The sequence below is a fragment of the Dendrobates tinctorius genome, unplaced genomic scaffold (assembly GCF_039654945.1).
Source record: "Dendrobates tinctorius isolate UK_male_01 unplaced genomic scaffold, ASM3965494v1 ptg000046l, whole genome shotgun sequence".
NCBI classification, from domain to species: Eukaryota; Metazoa; Chordata; class Amphibia; order Anura; family Dendrobatidae; genus Dendrobates; species Dendrobates tinctorius.
Genome location: NW_027361714.1, coordinates 41780021 through 41806036, shown reverse-complemented (window position 1 = coordinate 41806036; position 26016 = coordinate 41780021). Strand labels below are relative to the sequence as shown.

Here is a 26016-nt window from a genome sequence, read left to right as displayed (position 1 = left end):
CAGCAAAGGAATCCTAGTGTGTCTACCTTCATCTGGATCCCTTAATTGCAGGCTTAATCGGAGCTCTCCTGGCGAGCACCCAGAGATCTACAATACCGGACACTGCATTCAGTGATGGTATCCCCTTGTTTATTTTTTAATGGGGGCACGGGACTTTGCTCCTATGTTATTAGGTTTATGTTCGTTTTTTTTCCTTTTTTCAAAAGCTTTAGTTTTAGCTTTAAACGTTACTTAGGCAAAAGTTGCAGCCAATGGAAGTCCTGTTATTTATGTGATGTCCCTGAATCCTACTCGGGTACCGATACGCAACATGCTCGGACAAGTGGAGATGGGTTCTGAATTAATATGTATGACATGGAATGTGAGGGGTATCAAAACCCCCCGAAAAAAGGTTAAAGTATTTTCACAAATCAGGCACTACGTTAGATGGGAGGTTCAGGAGGCCCGGAGAGACTCTGAAGGACGTTTTATATTTGTATATGCACTGATCAACTCTAGGAAATATGTTATTCTATGTGTTTATAATCCCCTCCAGCTAGTACGTCAATCCTCCAGAAGGCATTGAGTTTTGCTCTGAATTATCCAGACGCGGATGTCATTTGTATGGGGGACTTTAATTTGGTCATGAATAGTCGCCTTGACAGGTTGAGACTGGATGATGGGATACAGGGTGGGACCCCGGCAGCAGTCACATCCCGATTATCACAGTTTATAGAAGGTAGTGGATGGCTAGACCTATGGAGAATGCGCCACCCCGAGATGAGAGAGTATACTTGCCATTCATCCACTAAGCGTTCCTTATCTTGCATAGATTACATTTTTGGATCTAGCGGTCTGGCAATGTGGGTGGATGACATTGAGCATGGTAGTAGAGGGATCTCGGATCATAGTCCAATCATTCTTAAACTTAAATATGCCCCACCAAGTGGTAGGATGGCATGGAAATTAAACCCTTTCTGGTTGAAGCTGGTAAAGTCACCGGACAGAACAATTGACCAATTACATGGCTTCGTGTCCTCCCACCCCGAACCCCGGAATGTTAACTTATTTTGGGATACCCTTAAGGCGTACTTGAGATGTTGCTTATCTTCTACAATCTCCTACATCAAGCGGGTGACGTCGGGGGAGGATGACAAAATAGAGCAACGATTGAAAGATTCTGAGGCTGCCTACATATCTGATCAAACTAGTGGTAACAGAGTGGAGTGGTTGACTGCCCAAAGATTATATACTCAACACATAGATTCTAAGTCCAAACGTACATTATTCTTTACTCGCCAGTCCTACTGTGAACTAGGGAACCAATCCAGCAAATTTCTGGCCTATTTGGTGCGTCAGCACCACACAACTAACACAATATTACAGATCCGCAGCTCAGACGGTACATTGGTATCTTCAACTGAAGAAATAATGGGTTGTTTTCATGATTATTATGGTTCATTGTGCAGCTCAAAAAATGACGTTGATAACCAGGGGTGTCTAGACTATCTATCAGATATAACGTTTCCCACATTGAGTACTTCTCAGCTGGCCTTTATGGATGCTGAATTCACTTTGGAAGAAATAGAAGATGCCTTGAGGGATATGGCCTCTGGGAAGGCTCCTGGGCCAGATGGGTTTCCTATGGAGTTGTACAGGAAATACCGGGAGATTTTGGCACCACTTTTGCTGTCTGTGTTTCAGGGGATTTGGGGGGGAGTCATGCCGGAGTCCTTTTATGAAGCTAATATAATAGTGCTCAAGAAGGAATGGAAGGACCCTTTAGATTGTGGATCTTATTGCCCCATATCTTTAGTAAATGTGGATTATAAAATCTTTATGAAAATATTGGCTACCAGGCTGAACTCAATAATTTTGGAACTCATACACCCTGACCAGACGGGCTTTATGCCTGGTAAAAGCACCTCCATTAATATTAGATGGGTCCAATCGGTGGTCCAATATAGTTCCCTGATGCCGGATAATAAGTGGGCATTGGCATCGTTGAATGCAGCCAAGGCCTTTGACTCTCTTGAGTGGCCCTTCCTCCACGCATGCTTACAGAGATATGGTTTTGGGGATAGGTTCCTAAAATGGATTATCACATTATATATGAAACCTAAGGCCCGCGTAATTGTAAATGGTTCCATGTCTGAGTCCTTATCTCTGTACAGGGGGAATCGTCAGGGGTGTCCCCTTTCCCCGGCCCTCTTTGCTCTTGCAATAGAGGCATTAGCAATTCGTGTGAGAACTTCTCCTAATATTATGGGCATAGAGATAGCGGATCGGGTGGATACCATAGACCTATATGCTGATGACATGGTAATATTCATGTATAGGGCGGAGGAGACACTGGCGGGAGTGATTGCCACTATAAACAAATTCAGTAAATACTCCGGCCTGTATATAAATTGGGATAAGTCTGCTCTGATGCCTCTTTCCCATACCCCGATGCCGTGACTTGAGACTCTCTCTTTGCTGCCTATTGTGCCACACTTTAAATATCTGGGGGTCGATATTTCTCAGTGCAGCACGTTTGACCTGCAACTTAATATATATCCTTTGTTAGAGATGGTTAAAGTCAAATTTGCGATCTGGAGTAAATTCCCGCTGTCCGTAGTCGGACGTATTAACTTAATTAAAATGATACTACTCCCTAAGATTAGCTATTTTCTCCAACATAGTGCTGTGGTGGTGCCTAAGTCTTTCTTTACCAATTTGAATTCCCAGATTACGTCTTTTGTATGGGGGAAAACCAGGCCAAAACTCAAGCTATCCACCCTACAAAGGTTAAAGAAGGGGGGAGGGGCAGCACTACCGGATTTTTTTTTGTACTATCTAGCTGGACATGCCAGAGCTATAAATAAATGGATGCCCGGTGGTCATCTTCCTAACTCTGAAAGCCATCTGCTTCATGCCGCACGTGCTGATTGCCCACTGGGGTTTTTGGAGTTGGAGAGGGTAAATGTCCCACGTCTGTTGCCCATGCTTCTTCTGGCAAGATTAGTGTGGAGACAGAATAAGAGGGTGGTTGGATTTAGCGATATCATAGCTGAGATGCCCTTATGGAATAATAGTTATTTTCGGACACTGCTTGTCCATCCGTCTGCCGAATTCTGGTCTCAATACAATGTTTCTACGATAGGAGATCTATGTGACCGTGGTACACTATTATCCTTTGAACAATTACAAGCTAAATGCGATGTTCCGAGGTCACAATACTTTCGATATCTGCGACTGAGATCGGCCTTTCAATCGCACATGAGATATATGGGTGTGAATAATGCTATCTCGTCTCTACCCTTGATAGGCATTCTTAAGTCACAGGGTCCCCAGGGTCTCGTCTCCTCTCTGTACACATACATGCTGTCGGTAGGGGCGGGGTCTGCCATATGCTTGGTTAGGGGGAAATGTGAAAGGCTCATCCCTGATACACAGGGAGAGGAGTGGGAGGAAATCCTGGAGTCACCAACTAAGGTGTCCCCGTCCATTAACAACAGGATGATACAACTCTACATTATAAACCAATCATATTTGACTCCAGCTCGACTTTTTAAGATCGGCCGGTTCCAGTCTTCGGAATGTCTGAGATGCCATACATTGGATGCAGATTTTATCCACATGATATGGCAGTGTCCATTTATAACACATTATTGGAAAGAAGTGACATCATTATTAACCTCCCTAGTACAAATTCCTGTTCCTCCTGAGCCATTGGTTTGTCTGTTTGGGGTGTGGGATGATGAGACATGGAGATATTATATGGGGATTTTCCTGAGGGAGACGTTGTTCATGGCACGGAAGGTACTGGCACTGCGGTGGATGGGGGGTTCGGATCCTTCCCTTAGGGCCTGGATTGAATTGGTAAATTCAATTATACCATATGAACGTACGCTGTATCAAAACAGAGGATGCCCGTGTAAATTTAAGAAGATGTGGGAGAGGTGGAATTCCTCTCATCTCACGTTGTAGGATGGAGATATCGCATGATAAAGAGTTAACTATGAGGACACAGGCTGCAAATAGTTGTTGTTTTGTAGTTATAGCAAAGGTTTAGAGGTTTTGACAGGCTTTACTGTTTGGATAATACCGTGCAGACTGATGTAGGGTAAACTGACATTATATGTTTTATTCTGTAAAGAACTGGTATACATACACTATTTGACATTAATGCTTTGTGAAACATATCTGCATTGTATAGTATTTATCATCATCACCAGTTTGTATATTGTATATCCTGTCTGTGGTTTAATAAACAAATTAAAAAAAAAATGTAACTGCATTTTTTACATGCATTTTACATTAATTTTTTCAGGCTTTAGGAAAACCTGACATTGGATTTTTACTTTTCAAGAGAGCTGCAGGATGTTAATGGGGTGGATCCTTCCCTACACTCGGGTCCACGATTCTCATTAATTTAACTTTCAGTTAAGGTTTTAGTGTATTATTGTTTTGTTTGGAAGCATCAGAGCAGGAGGCTCTATGCAGGACAGGTCTGTGCGAGACTGAACACAGACCAGAGCCAGAGAAAGCAAAGCTTCTGATGCACCCATGACATACAGTGATGCAGTTGCACACAGTTATGGATTGATAGAGTCGTTCCAGCTGCGGACCAGAGGAAAATGTTCTGGATTTTGTTTATGAGTTTGAAAATAAAGGCATTTATGCTGAACTTTCTTGAGTCACTGCCTAATTACCGTACAGATAAGAAAGCCGCTTCCTTAAGGTACCGTTACACCTAGCGATGCACCAGCGATCCCGACTAGCGATATGACGCAGTCAGGATCGCTGGTGCATTGCTAAGTGGTCGCTAGAGAGCTGCCACTCAGGCAGATCTCACCAGCGACATCGCTGGGGACGGGGATCGCTACTTACCTGTCAGACGCGGCGATCCTGTGTCCTCCCGCCCGGCTCCACGCATCGCTCGTCGTCACAGCAGGAAGCACCGCAGGAAGTGACCGACGAGAAATGATCCAGCAGCTTCTCGCGCGATCAGCGATTACCAGCGGGGGAGCCGGTTGGAGGTAAGTATCACACACAGCGATATCGCTAGCAATATCGCTGCAAAATCGGTGACTTTGCAGCGATATTGCTAGCGATATCGCAGTGTGTAATGGGGGCTTTACATATGGTGGAAGGCAGGCAGTGTGAACTAATAAAAACCTATAAAAAGCTGCATGCCCTTAATTAAGCCTACAAAGTTACAAGTCAGTCCCGTGGACAATATGGAGGAACTATTGAAGCAGTTGATCTTCACCCAAGAGCAGAAGCTGCAGTTTCAGTAGCAACTGCAGGAGCAGCTCCAGCAGCAGCGGCGGCAACAGCAGGAGCTGTGCCAGCCATAGACTAGCAGCCTGATACTGCAACATATTGCTGCCCTGTGAGAGACACCCCCACCGACAACCTTGGTCCCTTCCGAGGCCTGGAACAAAGTCTTAACGGCGCAGAGGAAAATGAGTCTGGAGGGCGACCTGAAAGCCTTCCTTATCGTCTTTGAAAGAAAAGCATGACAGGAGAACTTGCCAGCCAACCAGTGGGCTGAAGTGGTGGCCTCATTCCTAATGGAAGATGCCCAAAAGGCATATTTTGATCTCTGCTGTGAGGATGCTTGGGACTATAGGCACCTCAAAGTTGAGATCCTTGTCTGAATGGGCATCAACACATATGTATGGGTTCAGCAGGTATCAAAGTATGCCCAGGCCATCAACATCATGAACACCATCACCTCTGCATGTGAACCCCATCTGTGCCAGGTGCGAGTCAATGGATACCTGGTCAAGGCGCCCTTGGACTCATGGAGCCTAGTAACAATTGTCCATAGGTCATTGATCTTTATGTTAGAGCCCAGTGAGGAAAAGTCTGGGTCATCTGTAAACATGATGAACTCTGAGAGTATCCAACAGCAGAGGTTACCTTTTCCACTCAGTGAGGGAAGGCTGTTATGATTGGGTCACCGAGGAGGAGAGCAAGCCCAAGCTAAGTCACAGAAAACCAGAGAGGTTGGTAACTAAGCAGATTGCAGACCCCTGATCCTATCCACACAACTAGCAGTAGCCGTGGAGTGTTCCTACAATGATCCTAGATGCCTCGGCACAGCCGGAGAGCTAACTAAGCCTAAAGCAAGAAAGGGGAAATCTAAACTGCCCCAGAGCAGACCTCAAAGGAATAGATAGCCCCCAAACATATATTGTCGGTGAGACAAGATGAAAACACAAACGCACGTAGGAAAATAGACTGAGCAAACAATGGGGCCCACACTGACTAGACAGGACAGGAAAGGAAAGACACTGTCTGCAATCATGCAAAAAACCCTGCAAAAAAGTCCAACACGTCTGATGCAAAAAATACTGAAGTTGCGCGACTTCGCCCACTATATCAGCACTCTGGTATATTCTGAAAGCAGAGCAAAAAGAGGCCAATCTAATAAGGGACAAAAACAAACTGGCACAAGCAGTAACATATGGATGGTGATTCAGCACAGCCCCAGCCGGAGCTGGCTGACCCACACAAAACTGAAATAGACAAAACCAGATCAAATGTAAACAGAATAGCAAAAGAACATTAAGCTGAACATGCAGGGACTGAGCTAGAAACTAAGACCTCAGAAGGCAGGAAGAAAATCACCAGCAGGGATAGAGGGAGTCGTCTGTCTTAAATCCCAGTCTGAAACCCCAGATCTCCAATCGTCGTCCTCATTATCAGGTGGCAAGCCTCTGTTAATCAAATCAGGTCCATTACCTCCAGTAACCACTGTAGGGTGCCCAGAAATAGAACTTGCAACCCCTCTGTCAGTTTGACCAGCTCCACTACCTTCAGTAGTAACCAGAGGTAGGCCAGAAAACGAATTCACAACAGGAGGCTAAATATATGGTTAGAGTGGTGAAGACTTGCCCCTATTTTAGCTCGCGTGGGAGAGTAAAATTAACTCTTCCAGTGTAGAATGTCTCTCCGGACACAGAACTCGAATATCCCTAGTCAAGGATATCTGCCATAGGAGTCAACCTCATAGGGAAAGAGTGATAGAGGTAAATGGGGTGGCTCAGCAAATGAGAGCAGAAACATTTTTTCCTCGTATGGTGGTCAACAGTCAACAGTTGCTGTATCGGGTTCACAAAATCCAGGACGAACTAGTGGAACAGCTGGTATTGCTCCAATCGTTCCACCAAGTGGTGTTCAAGATGTCCCATAAACACATAATGGGTGGTCACCTAGGAGTTAATAAGACGCAAGAGCGTATTCTTCAACGATTCTTTTGACCCTGGATTTATGCCGAGATTCAGAGTTTTTGTTAGTCATGCCCAAAGTGTCAGATGACCACACCCACCACAAGTTTCTGCAGTCCATTGGTGCCTCTGCCTATTATCTTAATATAGAGGTACTTTTTGAGCGGATTGCTATGGATCTGGTAGGACTATGCTACTCATTACAATGGAGGAAATTCCACTTCGTCACACCTCGGCTAAACTTATTACTCGAGAGTGGTTTTCCATTTTCTGTCGCCTTTGGCTACCTCAGGAGATTCTAATGGATCAGGAGATTTCTTTTATGTCCAAGGTTATAAAAAACTATGTAAACTGCTCTAGATAAGAGTTGTGCACATCGGTGTACCCTGAAATCTGTGCTAAAGAAAGTGGTCTTCAAAGATGAGAAATATAGGGATATTTTACTGCCCTTTTTAATGTTTGCTGTCTGAGAGGTACTGCAGTCCTCAACGGGGTTCTCTCCATTCTATCTATTTTACAGTATACTGCTGAACATAGCCAAAAAGACATGGGAACAGGAGCTTATTCCCCATAAAAGCATAATACAGCATGTGGCAAGTATGCAGGACCAGATAATGGCAGTAATGCTTATAATAAATGAATAAAAGAACATCTTTTGGATGCTTAGACATGCGCAGAGCCGAGCGCATAATAGAAAGGCCACAATCGGTCCTTTACACAAGGGGATCAGGTTTTAGTTTTAGTGCCCACTGCATAAATTAAGCTCGTGGCCAAGTGGCAAGGGCCATATGAAGTCCAGGAAAAGGTTGACGAAGTGTATTATAGAGTATATCTGTCTGGGAAGAGGGAACCCGAACAACTATATCATGTTAATCTGCTAAAAACATGGCAAGACCAGGAATATATGATCACAGATGCAACTCAGGTTGTATGGTATGTGAACCCTCCTATACTGTGGTAGAGGTAAACATAATCGACTCTCTAAACAGCAGAATTGGGAGGCTCGGAAATTGGTGCAACCTAATACGGACGTATTCTTGAAACTGCCCAGCCGAAAATCTGTAATCCAACATGACATTGTCACCAAGCCTCAGGTAAAGGTACAAATGAAACCATACCATGTGCCAGAGGCAAGCCATTGCGGCTGATATTAAACAAATGCTCCAGCTAGGAGTTATTGAGCAGTCCAGGAGTGAGTGGACTTGCCTCATTGTCCTGATTCCGAAGCCAGATGGATCATTATGAAAATTGAATGAGATTTCAAAATTTTACCTTTATCCAATGCCCCGTGTGGACAATCTGATTGAGAGACTGGGGCAGGCCCAATACTTTACAATTAGTGATGGGCGAGTAGCATTGTTGCTCGGGTCTCCCCGAGCATGCTCGGGTGATCTCCAAGTATTTTGGCGCGCTCAGAGATTTAATTTTCGTAGTCTCAGCTGCATGATTTGCAACTTGCAGACAATCAGTGGAGAATGTGAAGCAATGAGGGGAATCATATATGAAGGTCGTTATGTGTCCCCCAGGATGTGCATAGAAGCATACTAAATTTGTTGGAGTGCATTCTAATTACAGCCACAGCTGTGGTTACAATGTAAAAATAAAAGTGAGTGTTGACTTGGTCAAACTATTTGACCAAATCAGATTTAGGAAAACCTGATATGGACTTTTATTTTTGGAGAAATCTGTAGGACAGTAGTGGGGCGGATCTCTCTCTCCACTCCGGTTCCTGGGAGTGACACATATCCACGAATCATGTTCAAACTTTCAGTTAAGGTTTGTGGTGTATCAATGTTTTGTTTGGAACATCAGAGCATGGGGCTCTATGTAGGACAAGTCTTTGTGAGACGGATAAAAGGCTATAGCAAGGGAAAGCAAAGTTTCTGATGCACCCACGAGTGATATGGTGGTGCAGTTATAGTAATCACAGGTACGCGGGATGCACTAACAAGGCGGGAGATGGGAGGAGCTTTATGATGTAACTTTTATACATATACAGTTGTGGCCAAAAGTATTGACACCCCTGCAATTCTGTCAGATAATACTCAGTTTCTTCGTGAAAATGATTGCAAACACAAATTCTTTGGTATTTTTATCTTCATTTAATTTGTCTTAAATGAAAAAACACAAAAGAGAATGAAGCAAAAAGCAAAACATTGATTATTTCACACAAAACTCCAAAAATGGGCCAGACAAAAGTATTGGCACCCTCAGCCTAATACTTGATTGCACAACCTTTAGCCAAAATAACTGCGACCCACCGCTTCTGGTAACCATCAATGAGTTTCTTACAATGCTCTGCTGGAATTTTAGACCATTCTTCTTTGGCAAACTGCTCCAGGTCCCTGCTATTTGAAGGGTGCCTTCTCCAAACTGCCATTTTTAGATCTCTCCACAGGTGTTCTATGGGATTCAGGTCTGGACTCATGGCTGTCCACCTTAGAAGTCTCCATTGCTTTCTCTCAAACCATTTTCTAGTACTTTTTGAAGTGTGTTTTGGGTCATTGTCCTGCTGGAAGACCCATGACCTCTGAGGGAGACCCAGCTTTCTCACACTGGACCCTACATTATGCTGCAAAATTTGTTGGTAGTCTTCAGACTTCATAAAGCCATGCACACGGTCAAGCAGTCCAGTGCCAGAGGCAGCAAAGCAACCTCAAAACATCAGGGAACCTCCGCCATGTTTGACTGTAGGGACCGTGTTTTTTCTTTGAATGCCTCTTTTTTTCTCCTGTAAACTCTATGTTAATGCCTTTGCCCAAAAAGCTCTACTTTTGTCTCATCTGACCAGAGAACATTCTTCCAAAACGTTTTAGGCTTTTTTAGGTAAGTTTTGGAAAACTCCAGCCTGGCTTTTTTTTGTCTCGGGGTAAGAAGTGGGGTCTTCCTGGGTCTCCTACCATACAGTCCCTTTTCATTCAGACGCCGACGGATAGTACGGGTTGACACTGTTGTACCCTCGGACTGCAGGGCAGCTTGAACTTGTTTGGATGTTAGTCGAGGTTCTTTATCCAACATCCGCACAATCTAGTGTTGAAACCTCTTGTCAATTTTTCTTTTCCGTCCACATCTAGGGACGTTAGCCACAGTGCTATGGGCTTTAAACTTCTTGATGACACTGCGCACGGTAGACACAGGAACATTCAGGTCTTTGGAGATGGACTTGTAGCCTTGAGATTGCTCATGCTTCCTCACAATTTGGTTTCTCAAGTCCTCAGACAGTTCTTTGGTCTTCTTTCTTTTCTCCATGCTCAATGTGGTACACACAAGGACACAGGACAGAGGTTGAGTCAACTTTAATCCATGTCAACTGGCTGCAAGTGTGATTTAGTTATTACCAACACCTGTTAGATGCCACAGGTAAGTTACAGGTGCTGTTAATTACACAAATTAGAGAAGCATCACATGATTTTTCGAACAGTGCCAATACTTTTGTCCACCCTCTTTTTTATGTTTGGTGTGGAATTATATCCAATTTGGCTTTAGGACAATTCTTTTTGTGTTTTTTCATTTAAGACAAATTAAATGAAGATAATAATACTAAAGAATTTGTGTTTGCAATCATTTTCAGGAAGAAACTGAGTATTATCTGACAGAATTGCAGGGGTGTCAATACTTTTGACCACAACTGTATATATATATGCCTATAGGGGCTATCTCGAGCAACCAAACAAGTTAACAGCAGTTATCCTCACAGGGATCAATACAAGAATACACTGGTAACACAAACACGACTAACCCGGCAAAGACCGGTCACTATAGGGCCACGGTATGGCCGACTACGGGTCCAGAATGTTAACTACAGCGTCACTTATCCTCTCTGACGTCCGGCAGAGAGATGGTCGATGATGCTTCGGCGTATCAGCGGCTGGGCCCAACCGACAAGGATTTGGGGAAGACTTCAGGCGTTCCTATGCCCCGGCGAAGTGGGGGCACAACAGGCCCCTGAAGAGTTCCTCTGCGTTGCACCTCCTGGCGGTGGGTCTGGACGGCATAGGCCGCAGCCGCAACTGCGGGCTGGAGTGGAGCGGCAGCGGCGGCCACGGGTGGCAGCGGACAGGCCACACCCATGGGGCGGAGCCTGGCGGTGTCTCATCATCGGACAGCTCGGTGCCGTCTCCCTTCTGTTAGCGGTGAGTCTCCCTTCAGTCTCTCCCATCGCTGCTCTGCTCTCCTTGCTCTGGTTCTGACTCTCGCTCTGGCTGTCTGGCGCCCTCTAGCTTCCTTGCTTCTCCTCTCCTGCTGCGTCGACTGACTCCTGCTGGTGTCCTCAGCCCCTTTTATAGTGGCTCCTCCCCCAACCTTTCCAGAAGTCTCTGCGGTCCGTCCCCCAATTGTGTCCCCCGGAAGCAGTCTCCCTAGGAACCTTGGTGATGGCCCCCTTAGTTCCGGCCCGGATTCACAGCGGGGACTCCTCCTCCTACACAGTCACCCACAGCAAAGGACTGATATGGACGTTCTAGCTGCAAACCTAAGGATAATGTTTGTAAGCTTGAAAATAAAGACATTTATGTTGAACTTTCTTTGGTCACTGCCTAATTACCGCACAGACCAGAAAGCCGCTGCCTTACAGTTCTAAGATATATGGGGACATATCCAAAATATCAGATACCTGGTACAAATTAAGGCTTCACAACTCCTATATAGTGTATGGGGTACGGGTGCATGTTCTATGTTAGCTACCCACCCCTCATCCAAGTACCCATATATGTAGAGAAAAGTAAAACAGCGATCAAAAGTCTTATAAGATTTACTCAATGATAGATTTATTGAAAAAAATTGAAAAAATCCAGACTCAACAAAAATACTGCTTTTGGAATCCTAATTCATTACATAAAATGTTTCAGCTCAAAATTTAAAAAAGTAAAGTATCATAAAGCCTGATAAAGTGTATTTCTGTTGAATCTGGAATTTTTCAATAAATCTTTGGTTGAGGCAAACATGTACTACTCTGGAGTGCTGTTCTACTTTTTCTCTACTTAGTCAACATAACAGACACTAGCAAAGTGGATAGGATGGAAACAACTCTATGATAAAATAGAGCAGATTCAACAACAATAGATGCCTGTTATCACGAATCTCCCGAAGCTGAATGTCCAGTAGGAAGTTATACAACTTCCCATACACACTAGATATGAAGGGGCTATATATCAATAGTGTTAAGCTGGCTATACACATTAAGACTTTTTGCAAACAATAAATAAAGATAATTGTCTTAAAAGATTTCCTTAGAAAATGGCATTAACACTGAGGAAATGGATATATTTTAAGCAAAACAATCTAATCTGTCTCTTCCCAAGCTCTTTCATGGGTTTTCGCAAAGGTTTTACAAACATTTTACCAATTGCAGGTAACAATTTAAAAGCATTAACTAGATCTGCACTGTTTATGGTCTATTAAGGCTGCATTCATGCAATTCCACAGTTGCAGAAAAACGTGTTGTTTTTCTGAAATTGTGCCAAAACATGTTTCAGTTCTACTTTAATAGCAATAAAAGAACGTAACACTGTCTCAACATATGAGCATAGCCTTAGACAAGTCAATAATCGGGAATGAGCATTTCAGAGGGCCAGCAGTCACCCAATGAACTACCAAGAAGCTCTGAACTGTTTTGTGCACATTGAAGTGTGGTTGGCCTTTTCAAACAGGTCTGCAAGTAATCGCCGATTGGTTTACATGTGGTTATGTGTACCTTATTCTGTGATGCGGCGGTGATCCAGGGAACTCATCTGATTGCCATACGTAGAGTAAAGAAAGAAAATTTTCTCTAATGTGGAGCTATTAGTGTCTGCCACATAGGGTTTCTGCCTTACTTTGGATTAACATTTTAAGTTGATAGACTTAAGTCTGAGCTTCACTTTAAAAATGATGAAACTTTATCTACACAGACCACTGTCTAATTTTCTTGTTTCTACTGCTGATTCTGCATAAAAAAGGAATAAAGTGCAGGAATCAATCCCTGTGTGCTGTACTGTGCATGGGAGATATCATGGCAGGTGGAGTCTGCTGAGGGGACAACCACTTGTTCTATTAGTTGTGTTGGGTTCTTTAATTTTTTTCTAGTTTGATATGTTTATTTCAAAAAGCAGAACATTTGTACATTTTGCTAATAAATCTAATTTGCAATAGGGGCTGAATAATGTAAATTTTAAAGGTGTGTGCTCATGTTCTGTCTTTAGGAGCACATCTATCCTCTGCTTCCTGGATTTGTTTTGCTGGTCAGTGGTGTGCTCCTGAAGATTGATATCTCAGACCTGCGGCAAGATTATGCCATAAATTTGAACTGTACACTCTCTGATGCTGCTAGTGTAAAGAGGAAGACCAGGCTGCAAGTACCTGTATTGATCCGGGTCCGGAACTACTGGGGCTGCATCTCCTGTTTCCTGGGGGATGGAATAGGGGATGGGACAGGCCACTGACCCAGGAAGAGGGGGCGTGGTTAGAGAGAGAACCCAGCCGGAAGCTGAGGGATGAAAGCACGCAAAGCTGCAGAGAGGCCCCCACCGTCAGTGTGCGAGCAGCAGGGAAAGCAGCACACTCCGCACCCAAACCATCGGCGCTGCGACGGACTGCAGCAGACAGACCTGGTGGCCTAGAGAGAGACTTGGCGGAAAGAGACAGCGTGCAGCAGGGGAACGTGAGTGCTCCGGCCCTCGAGCATCAATATAGCGCAGGCCCGCACTCGAGCTTCCCCACAACCGCTGACTGAGACTATGAGGAGAGATGTGCAGTGTGCCCATTGATCACCACGGAGTGAGGTGTTGGATATTCTGGGCTAGTGAGTACTACGTGCATGCTACCAGAGAGAGATTGGGTGCAGGACTGCCATTTATGCCCTGATTCAACAGGGTATATCTGCCAGGCCACATCGGGCTCAGACACTGCTGCGGCCCACTCTCCTCTGGCCACATCAGTATATGGACTAGGGGCCCAGTGGAAGGTACTGGGCACCGACCACTGCCGGCAGAAGACAGACTACCGTTACCAGCAGGAACAGCTGTTGTCAGCGCTACTGACTTTCAAGGAGCATGTACAGTCGGAGCAACTTCTGACACCATAAGTGTACAACAGGACTCCTGTTACCTTGTTCATTAACTCTGCATATTATTTACACCTGCACTGCTTATTTCCACGTTTAACCATTTACCGCCCTGAGTGGAGTATCCCTCTGTTAAGTAAAATTGTTAACGCTTGCTCTGTCTCCTGTCCATCACTGCATCCCGCAACCAGCTCACACTATCTCACTGTACACTCTCTGATGCTGCTAGCAGAGGTAGTTTTCGCTCTGCAGCATGGGAGCAGCACTGGGACACTGAATCCAAAGACTTGGTCAGCTTCAGACTGGCACTTGCAAGCTGTATAGCAAACAGCTAGCAAGTACTTTCTCTTTGCCTAGGAGCCAATTTGAGGTGGTCGGTATGGAGCACCTCCAGGGCAAGTGGGGAGTTCTCACTTACTCGTTACTGGGCCGGTGTCTCAAAGGGTATGTGTCGCGGAGGCAGAGACCCTCTCCGTGGCCCTGGGTGTCCATGTAAAATAGGTGGAAATGAATAAAGTTTATGTATGGATAAGTTTGTGACGCCACCTGTGGTATTTGGTCAGAAGGGGACCAGCGCTGCAGTGCAGATCCTCTGGGACAGATGATGGGGTGCAGCAGAGATGTAATAGCTCTCCACAGGCAGATCTGTAGTCCCAGGGCAGCAGTAGTAGATGTTGAGGTAGATGGTGTAGTGTTAGGCACAGAGATGTTGCAGTGCTTGTCTAGGTTGGCGCAGGAAGAAGGCAATGACACAGCTGAATGCAGTTCCAATGCTTTACTCATGTTTCTGGCATAGACAGGTTCCCGTTTCAGTGCTGTGTCCTCCAGGTCAGGGGCTCAGCCAACTCCCAGGCAGATGTAATACACCCTTCCAGCACTCCCTTCCAAATGTGCCTTTTCTGAACGTCTCCTTACTAGCGCTAATCTGAAGTACTTGTAGTTATGAATTACACTCAAGTTCCTCTTTCTTGCTGTTACTCAGAAATCCACTTTCATGACAGGCAACTCTAGCCAACTTCGGGGACTCCTTACAATCACATCCAGGCTCACACATGTTGCTGCTGTGTCGTCGAGTCTTAGGTGGGAATAAAGTGGTCTCAACTTCTATTTCTCCGGTTTCTGCTGTAGGATCATTAGTATCACACACAGCCTCGGATACCAGCGCCCAGCCTTTGGCACATTAAACTTAGGAAAGGGCTCTGCTCTAGCCCTAGTCCCTAGTCTCTCCTCCACACGTTCCATACTTTTCTCTCTTTCCTCTGAAGAACTGATCTTTCCTTTCTCTCTTTCCTTGCCAGCAGCTCCAGCTCACAGGAGGCTGCTGCATCTATGTCCTTTCTCCGCTTCCCCCTCTAGGGGACTGCCCTAACTTCCTGTCAGCTTTCCCCTCTTAGTGCAATCTAAGCTCCACCCACCTCCCAGCACCCTTCATGAACCAAAGCAGCTGCCATAAAGGGTGCTCTGCTGTTCTAAAGTGTCTGTGCTGGGTGTAGGTGCTGGAGTCTGGTCAGGTGTTCACATCTTACCTGAAGAGTGGGGTACTACACCTCAGGAGGAGGTGCAGTACCTCTGTGGCAACTGAACCTTCAGGGGCGCCACAGGTAACCTAGACAACAGGCAGTAAGCAATAGAATTTAAAATCCCTCTGTTTTTAATAAATAAATTGCAAAGTTGCTTGTTTTAACAAACACTTTGCAATTTTATCATTTAACGAACTTGAGACAACTCTTTTAATTATAACATTTTGGCTACGTGCAACTGTCACAGTGGATGCTTCATTGTGCTAATTTCTCCCTTTATTATTCTGATTAGTTCTTTTGCTTTTACTTTATGCACTGACTACACTTTAGCAATAGGAGAGGAGGTATACATGTTTGCTACCTGCTGATGGAACTTATATACAGTATCTAGAGCAAACAAATACCTTTACGCTTTGTGAATTACGGTACATATTTATATTGCTGTAAAATAGAGCACTGTTAGCAGTCAGGAGTGTAAAGGGGGTTTTACACTAAGCAATATCGCTAGCAATATCGCTAAAACGTCACTGGTTTTGTGACGTTATAGCGATATTGCTAGCGATATCGCTATGTGTGATACTTACCAACGACCGGCTCCCCCGCTGTCCATCGCTGATCGCGCGAGAATGTCCGGCTCCATTTCTCGTCGGGCGCTTCCTGCTGAGACTTCCTGCTGTGACGTCCAGCGACGCGTGGAGGCGGGCGGGAGGACGCAGGATCGCTGTGTGTGAAAGGTAAGTATCGTGCGCTGCGTCGCTGCTGCATCGCTGTGAGATCTTTCTGTATGAAAGCTCACTAGCGATCATTTAGCGATGCACCAGCGATCCTGACCGGGTCGGATCGCTGGTTGGATCGCTGGTGCATCGCTAAATGTAAAAGGGCCTTAAGTCTGAGTCTTGACACCTATGAGTTGGAACCAAGGTAAATAAATAAAATCAGACAGTTTACTGTATATTAAATTCACAATATTTAAATACAAACATCAAGTTATGGGTCAAATTATCAAGTTTTCTAAAGTACTGATCAGCAGCATAAAATTGATTGTCACCGTGCCAGATACTACTGTACTGTTGCTATGTCAAAGGGAACCTGTCAGGTCCAGATTCCCTATGTTACTGAGAGAGCATGTTAGGTGTGATAATTAGCATTTACAGCATGTGTCTGTCACAGGTAGAAAGGAGAAAACAATGTTATAATCGGGCTACGCCCTGCTCTTTTCCAGTTGATTCTTTTCTTTAGGAGTCGCTCAAATGAATGTACATGTCAGGTGAAGGCTATCCCATGTTTTATTGGATTGCACTCGGATCAATGTTGTCTTGTGGGGCAGTGCTGATCAGTTTTTTCTTCCTCATACCGATTCAGTATAAGAAAAAAAATCGCAGCATGCTGTGATTTTCAGCGCAAATTGGATGTCACACACTCATTTAAGTCTATGATGACATCTGAGTACATTCCGATTTACTCGGACTCATACAATGGAGAAGATGAAGAAATGATGACCTCCATCTTCTCTTCACCTGTGCTACAATTCTCTCATCTGAGAGAAGCAGATCACACTAAGCTGACACTCTGCTCAATCTCAGTATGAGTGCAAACTTCTGAATCCCCCCAGTGCATGCATTGCTCTCTCTGAGGATTCGCCGATTTCTGAGCCGGGTATGGCGGTAATGTATGTAATATGCATACTCCCGGCCAGACCCCATCTAGTGTACACTTGTATGGAGCTAGGCCGCATCCACTAGATGGGTTCTGCCTGGGAGTATACATAACGCATACATCACCTTTGTTCCATTCCCCGTTCAGAAATCAGCAAATCCTCGCAGAACACAGTGCATGCGCTGGGGGAATTCAGAGGTCTGAAGTCACACAGAGTGACTACAGACTTATTAATTTAGACTAGATTACCCCTTTAACATAATCGGTCCTATTCTCTCATATGGGAGAATCTACACTTGTGTGAGGGAGCCTTTAAAGGAATTGTCTAGAACTGAAAAGTTCCACTAGTGGAACCATTACGGGCATAGGGATATAGTTTCTCTGCACAGGGAAACATACAGTTAATACACTGGGATTAGCCCACCAGTTGTGAGAGGTTAGATGAGTTTTTCGAAAAAGCATTTCTTAGTTTATAGATTCAATTAGTGAGAGACTGAAATGAAGAGGATGGAGTAGAGTGTGTGAAGTGCAGAAGAAATGTCTAGGTTCTGGGAAAGCTGATGCAGCAGTGGCTAAAGTGGTCTGTCAGTGCCAAATCTCCAAACAGCATGAGGATACATATCAAGCTTCTTGAGGATGCTGGGACAGTTTTGGGCCTAGGGCCTGGAAGAGGTATTGAGTGTAATATCTCTAATGTCTACCCTGGGAGGAAGATGTAGGCTGTGTATCTGCGAAAGGGAAGGATGGTGGTCTTCAGGGAAGCTGTTATGCCAGATAAAAGGTCCCGAGTACCAACAGAGGAAGTTGAGGTGGGGTAAGGTCAGGCAGAATGGAGGCAAGGACTAATAATACAAAGGACAAAAGGACATCACAAAAAATAGACTATAGCTTAATTTGTATGCTGCAGCCGTGTGTAACTGAATTGCACAGTAAAGCTGAACCTGTTAAACTGGACTGACTTGTCAGTAGCCCGATCCGGTCAAATGGATGGGGAGATAACAAGGACTCCCGAACTAAAAGTGGGTAAAGAATGAACCCTACAGCCCAACACACTCCATTCAGATTCCTGTTTAGAAGAGAGGTTTCAAGACAAAAAGAACTCAGTTCTTATCAACCTGCCCTGTGCCCCCCTTCACTCAGAAATACGGATAAGAAGCAAAAACGTCAAACAGAAAAATTAGAAAATGAATGAAAATCAGAAAATGAGACCACTTCTTAAACAGGAATCAACACTTTCAAAACAGGGGCAGAGAACAGGTGTGAACCAGGTAAAATAGTAATTATAACTGGCATAGGAAGACAGGGATTCAAGAGTTTATATATTGAGCAGCCTCATCTAGGGCTCACAACAGGAGGTTAATACTAAACCAAAAACAGGAATTAACCCCCAAGCTCCCTGGGAAGTCTCAGGGAATAAGACTGTCACACTGTCACCCTGCGTCACCCACAATGAAAAGTGCAGTGTAGTCCAGCAACAGAAGCAGGATAAGAGTCGTCAGGTACTGACATGGATATTCCAATAACCTATTGTTTTAATCAGGTTTTTGCGTTAAATGTACATTATTTTTAATTACCTACAATATTTTTTTCCATAGCACCCTCTTTATTAAAAATAAAAATAGCAATTATTGTAATTCTCACACCTGCCAGGAGGGCTTTTTTACACTCTAAGGGCCCTGTTACACGCTTCAATGTCCCAGCGATCCCACCAACGATCCGACGTGGATGGGATCGCTGGGACATAGTTAGCTGATCGCTGGTGAGCTGTCACATAGACAGACTCACCAGCGATCAGGACCAGTGAGCAAACTGGTATCCAGGGTAAACAGTGGATAACTAAGAACTGCGCGGCTCTTAGTTACCCGCTGTTTACCCTGGATACCAGCTCCCAGCGTCGTTGATCGTTGGACTCTCGCTGTCACACGCAGCGATGTGTTCTTCCCAGCGGGAGACCAACGATAGAATTATGGCCCAGTCCATTAGGCAATGATTAACGATCAGCCAATTGATTGTTGATCATTGCTACATGTCACACGCAACGATGTTGTTTCAACATCACTGCAACGTCACCAAACTGGTGACGTTGCAACGATATCGTTCACAATATCGTTGTGTGTAACGGGGCCTTAACTTACTGTTTTTTTCCAGGAAATTCACATGTACATTAGCAACAATGAACAGACTCTGACCCTATGTTTTGTATTGAAGCCTGTAATGAGCATGTTCAAAAGTCACTGTGCAATGAGGGGGAGCAGGGTCAGCTGTGATATCAACTGCTGTGATTTATCAGCTTTGTGTAGAGGTATTATCTGTCATTGTAATCCTGATGATAAGAAAACAGTTTTAAGGGGGTTTTACACATAGCGATATCACTAGCAATATCGCTAAAGCGTCATCGATTTTGTGACGCAGCAGCGATATTGCTAGCGATATCGCTATGTGTGATACTTACCTCTGACCGGCTACCCCGCTGTCTGTCGCTGATCGCGCGAGATCGGCCGGGTCCATTTCTCGTCGGGCGCTTCCTGCTGGCGCCGACGAGCAACGTGTGGACGCAGGTGGGAGGACGTCAGCATCGATGCGTGTGAAAGGTAAGTAACGACTGCTGCTGCGTCGCTGTGAGATCTGCCTGTGTGGCAGCTCACTAGAGACCATTTAGCGATGCACCAGCGATCCTGACCAGGTCGTATCGTGGTTGGATCGCTGGTGCATCGCTAAATGTAAAGGGGCCTTTCAACTCTTCCTGAAAGGAAAGGAAGCATGGGTCAATAATAATGCCAGGCTAAAAATTGCAAGATTACTAATATAGTTTTTTAATATTAATTACCGCAAAACATTTTTGATAATAAATTTAATGCCAAAAAATTGATTTAAACAAAAGGTCATGTTCTCACAACACTATTCTTTTAATGGGTGCACGCCTCTTCATGATTTTGGCACATCTTTCTCCAAGTCACTCTTAATCAATAATATCTATATGTTCAAAAAATTAGTAGTTGTTAGACACTTCAAGCAATATACATCAAAATTGTCTACTATGGCAAATTGCCACTAGACCAGAAGAGATTCCAACAAATATGAAGATAAAAAATCAATTTTATTACTCAAGAATTAAAATTAGTGAATGGATACTAAAATGGACAGGGCTAAAACCTCCAAACAGAGGAGGGAGAGGCACAGCAACATGGTACAGCGCAGTGGCTTTAATGATATGTCAGGACCACAAATATCTATATACTAGTTTAAGAGCCCGGCGTTGCCCGGGCATAGTAACCAACTATGGTTAGTTATAACAAATTAGAATGATTATATTGCACATGAAAACCGTGCATCTAATCCTATCCTGTGTGATACTGACTGCTGAGCCATGTATCTAATCCTATCCTGTGTGATACTGACTGCTGAGCCGTGTATCTAATCCTATTCTGTGTGATACTTTCTGCTGAGCCGTGTATCTAATACTATTCTGTGTGATACTGTGTGCTGAGCTGCGTATCTAATCCTATCCTGTGTGATACTGTCTGCTGAGCCATGTGTCTATTCCTATCCTGTGTGATACTGACTGCTGAGCCGTTATCTATTCCTATCCTGTGTGATACTGACTGCTGAGCCATGTGTCTATTCCTATCCTGTGTGATACTGACTGCCGAGCCGTGTATCTATTCCTATCCTGTGTAATACTGACTGCTGAGCCGTGTATCTAATCCTATCCTGTGTGATACTGACTGCTGAGCCATGTGTCTATTCCTATCCTGTGTGATACTGACTGCTGAGCTGTGTATCTAATCCTATCCTGTGTGATACTGCCTGCTGAGCCATGTGTCTAATCCTCTCCTGTGTGATACTGTCTGCTGAGCTGTGTATCTAATCCTATCCTGTGTGATACTGTCTGCTGAGCCATGTATCTATTCCTATCCTGTGTGATACTGCCTGCTGAGCCATGTGTCTATTCCTATCCTGTGTGATACTGACTGCTGAGCTGTGTATCTAATCCTATCCTGTGTGATACTGTGTGCTGAGCCATGTGTCTATTCCTATCCTGTGTGATACTGACTGCTGAGCTGTGTATCTAATCCTATCCTGTGTGATACTGCCTGCTGAGCCATGTGTCTAAAGCCCCCGTTACACACTGCGATATCGCTAGCAATATCTCTGTAAAGTCACCGATTTTGTGACGTAGCAGCGATATTGCTAGCGATATCGCTGCATGTGATACTTACCTCCGACCGGCTCCCCCGCTGGTTATCGCTGATCGCGCGAGAAGCTCCTGGACCATTCCTCGTCGTCAGCTTCCTGCGGCGCTTCCTGCTGTGACGACGAGCGACGCGTGGAGCCGGGCGGGAGGACGCAGGATCGCTGCGTCTGACAGGTAAGTAGCGATCCCCGTCCCCAGCGATGTCGCTAGTGAGATCTGCCTGAGTGGCAGCTCACTTGCGACCACCCAGCGATGCACCAGCGATCCTGACTGCGTCATATCGCTAGTCGGGATCGCTGGTGCATCGCTAGGTGTAACGGTACCCTAATCCTCTCCTGTGTTATACTGATTGCTGAGCTGTGTATCTAATTCTATCCTGTGTGATACTGTCTGCTGAGCCGTGTATCTAATCCTATCCTGTGTGATACTGACTGCTGAGCCGTGTATCTAATACTATTCTGTGTGATACTGTCTGCTGAGCCATGTATCTAATACTATTCTGTGTGATACTGACTGCTGAGCCGTGTATCTAATCCTATCCTTTGTGATATTGACTGCTGAGCCGTGTATCTAATCCTATCCTGTGTGATACTGGGCTCCCCCTGCAGTCTGTGTCAGAGGGTGGTCTGTGTTGGCACGGTAATAAATTGTGTTATTTCCAGCCATACAGAAGGACAATAACACCATAGAAATGATAAGAATAATAGGCCTCAGTTACCACAACTGTCTACAAAGAAAACTGTTGCTGATAGCAACCAATCACAGCTCATTTTTCATCTTTTAAACAGCTCTGGGACAGCGTGGCGAGTTTTGAGTGGCGACTTTTGTGTTTCGACTTTTATGTGGCAAGGTTGGTGTATGTGTGGTGAAATGTGTGCTGAGGGTGGTATATGTGTTGAAGCACGTGGTAGTGTGTGGCGCATTTTGTGTGTGGGTTCATATCCCTGTGTGTGGTGAGTATCCCATGTCAGGGCCCCACCTTAGCAACTGTACGGTATATACTCTTTGGCGCCATCGCTCTCATTCTTTAAGTCCCCCTTGTTCACATCTGGCAGCTGTCAATTTGCCTCCAACACTTTTCCTTTCACTTTTTCCCCATTATGTAGATAGGGGCAAAATTATTTGGAGAATTGGAACGCGCGGGGTTAAAATTTCACCACACAACATAGCCTATGACGCTCTCGGGGTCCAGACGTGTGACTGTGCCAAATTTTGTGGCTGTAGCTGCGACGGTGCGGATGCCAATCCCGGACATACACACATACATACATACACACCCACATTGAGCTTTACTGTATATATTAGATGGTATATACAGTCACTATATAATACTGAATAGCTTAGTAACTTAGCGATATACAGTGGTACTATAAAAAAAGATCAGTGCTTTCCACTGCTCTCCATGGATTGCTTTCCGGAAGTCTCTTTGACCATAGGGGGACGACATCCTGGACGCATGCGCTATGGCACATACGGAGACATCCTATCACTATTGGATACTCCTTTTTTAAATTACACAGGCACCCCTTACACGCACCTGAAGAAGCAAGCAGTAAAACAGGGCCCGTCGGGTGGGAAGGAAGCACAGCTCTGCTACATCAGTCCTTGACCAGCTCTACCAGCCGCACAGCTCATTTGTATTGTTCCTTCCCAGGTAATAAATGTATTATATGGGCATATTTAGCCTTATTTACTGGGACACTGTGGCCAAATCTTGGACCTATTAGATACCACTGCTAATTAGTATTGGATAGTCACTGCACTTAGCCAGTCCGATAGCTATATACTCTTGTTGTCTCACCAGTTTCTTTGTTGTGTCTACAATGACTTTAATTTTATTAACTTTTCAACTGATCTTTTTTGATTTTTTTATCTTCATATTCATTGGAATATCTTTAGGTCTAGTGGCAATTTGCCACAATAGACAATTTTGATGTATATCACTCTTAATCAAAACTGGAGTACAAAATGCTAGTCTTCAAAAATTGGGTCCAAAGTATATAAAAAGTACATTAAAAGTGAGAATTTTCAGAATCTCAATATTGTATATTTATATAATCACAAATTTTGTTAGAATATATAGAGCTAAAAGTGTCATTACTTCATATAACTACGTATTTTTATTTTCTTTTTAGGATGTGGACTTTTTATCATTCTGTCATCGGTAATAGCAGCCGTAAGTGGACTACTTGTGGGCTACGAATTAGGAATTATTTCAGGAGCTCTTCTTCAGCTACGCACCTTACTGGACCTTTCATGTCAACACCAGGAAATAGTAGTGAGTGCACTACTCATTGGAGCACTTTTTGCCTCACTTGTTGGAGGATTTCTCATAGACTACTATGGCCGGAGAATTGCAATCATGGTCACTTCTTGTTTACTTGTTTTTGCTAATCTGCTATTGATTGCCATTGCATCATATGAAAGCCTAATTGCGGGTCGTATTGTCATTGGAATTTCCATATCCTTATCTGCCATTGCAACATGTGTCTACATTGCAGAGATTGCTCCTCAGCATAAAAGAGGGATGCTGGTGTCTCTAAATGAACTAATGATTGTTGTTGGCATTCTTTTGGCCTATATTTCTAACTATGTATTTGCAACAGTCGCCAATGGTTGGCAATATATGTTTGGACTCATCATTCCTTTAGCTGCTTTACAAGCCATTGCTATGTATTTTCTCCCACCAAGTCCTCGTTTTCTGATTATGAAGGGAAATGATGAGGCTGCAGGGAAAGTTCTTCAAAAACTAAGAGCAACTTCACAAACCAAAGAGGAACTCACGACCATCAGATCGTCTATCAAAGCCGAATACCAATATCATTTTTGGGACTTATTTTGTTCGAGGGACAACATGAGAGCTCGTCTGTTAATAGGTTTAGCATTAAGTTTCTTTGTGCAAATTACTGGGCAACCAAACATCTTGTTTTATGCCTCTACAGTGCTAAAGTCAGTAGGCTATGAAAGTAATGAAGCTGCAAGCCTTGCTTCTACAGGAATTGGCGTTGTTAAAGTGGTCAGTACAATTCCGGCAACATTCTTTGTAGATCGTGTAGGAAGTAAGACTTTTCTTTGTGTTGGGTCAGCTGTCATGGCTGCATCACTAGTTACAATGGGAATCATAACTCTCAACATTGATGTTAATTTTAATAGTATTTGTAAAATCAATTCCCAACTAAACCAGTCATTGGATGACTCCTATTTATTTAAACAAATGACAATAGTCAAAAGTAATGACTCTCTTTGGAAAGAATTCAATCAGTTATCATCATCTAAAACATCTTTGCTGAATGTTTCAAAACATGAGAACAAATTGGAATATTCAACTACTCAGATACCTCCAAGCTCCTCAGAAGGACCTCAAATGACCCAAAAGAAAGAAGATGTTCCAGTATTTATGAAATGGCTGTATTTGGCCAGTCTTCTGTCTTATGTAGCAGCATTTTCCATAGGTCTAGGACCAAGTAAGTGTCTTGTTCCTGTTTTAGTCTTCATTATAGGTACAAACGTGTATGCATACACCTGAGTAAACTATAATTCATTTATACTTTATATCGCTCAAAAATGTCTTTTCAGAATCCATAGACTGAGGTACACATGTAAATCATATTAATTTGTGGACTTTCATGATGGCAAATGTGGCATCAGAATGTGAAGAAAAATGCAGTCAGCAAATTTCTGATTCAAATTCAATAAAATTACCTTTAAAGAAGCACTCTCGACAAAATGTTATCCCCTAAACCTTTCTAAATATGTCTGTAATATAGTGTAGCTGTATTAAAATACTGTGTTTGCCCAAAAATAAAACTTACCCTGAAAATAATCCCTAGCACTATTTTACAAGATTTTTGGACAATGCTTGAAATATAAGCCCTACTCCAAAATAAGCATTTGTTACAGTCAGGACCGGCGCTTGGGTGGTGGTATCAGCAAACTGGTCAGTTGCCCAAAGCCCCCATTCTTTTATGGGCCCCCAATATTTCTACTCCAAGATTGAAGGACATGCTTAAGGACATTTGGTGACATTACGGTCGTGAGACCATGATGTCATCAAAAGTCTTAACTGCAGGAGTGTAGAGGTACTGAAGAAGAGGGAGGCTGGTATGCAGGGCAGGCATTAGGGCACAATCTGGGCAATTTCTCAGGGCCCCCACACTCTTAGGGGCCCCCAGCATTTCTATTCTTAGGTTAAAACTCCCAAAGGACCTTTGGCGGCATTACGGACATGTGACCATGTGTGACAATTAGGAGCAGGTTATGTCCGAGAGTGGACCCTCTGGATCTCGGATCTGGGGCCCCTGGGGCGAGCATGCCAGGTGAAGACCGACCCCTATACAGGAATCGTTAGGGGCAGGACCACAGGGGGCAGAAGCGCGACAGCCGGAACCAAGAGGGGCGGCTCAG

At 44.2% G+C, this 26016-nt stretch overlaps 1 protein-coding gene across 1 annotated transcript in view; it reads left to right on the top strand.

Annotated features, from left to right (window-relative positions):
• Positions 1 to 26016, top strand: part of SLC2A12 (solute carrier family 2 member 12) — a 119197-nt gene that overhangs the window by 42998 nt on the left and 50183 nt on the right. The window contains exon 2 of the mRNA XM_073575847.1: positions 23748 to 25076. Within this exon, the coding sequence (XP_073431948.1) occupies positions 23748 to 25076 (1329 nt within the window). The remainder of the gene's footprint in view (positions 1 to 23747; positions 25077 to 26016) is intronic.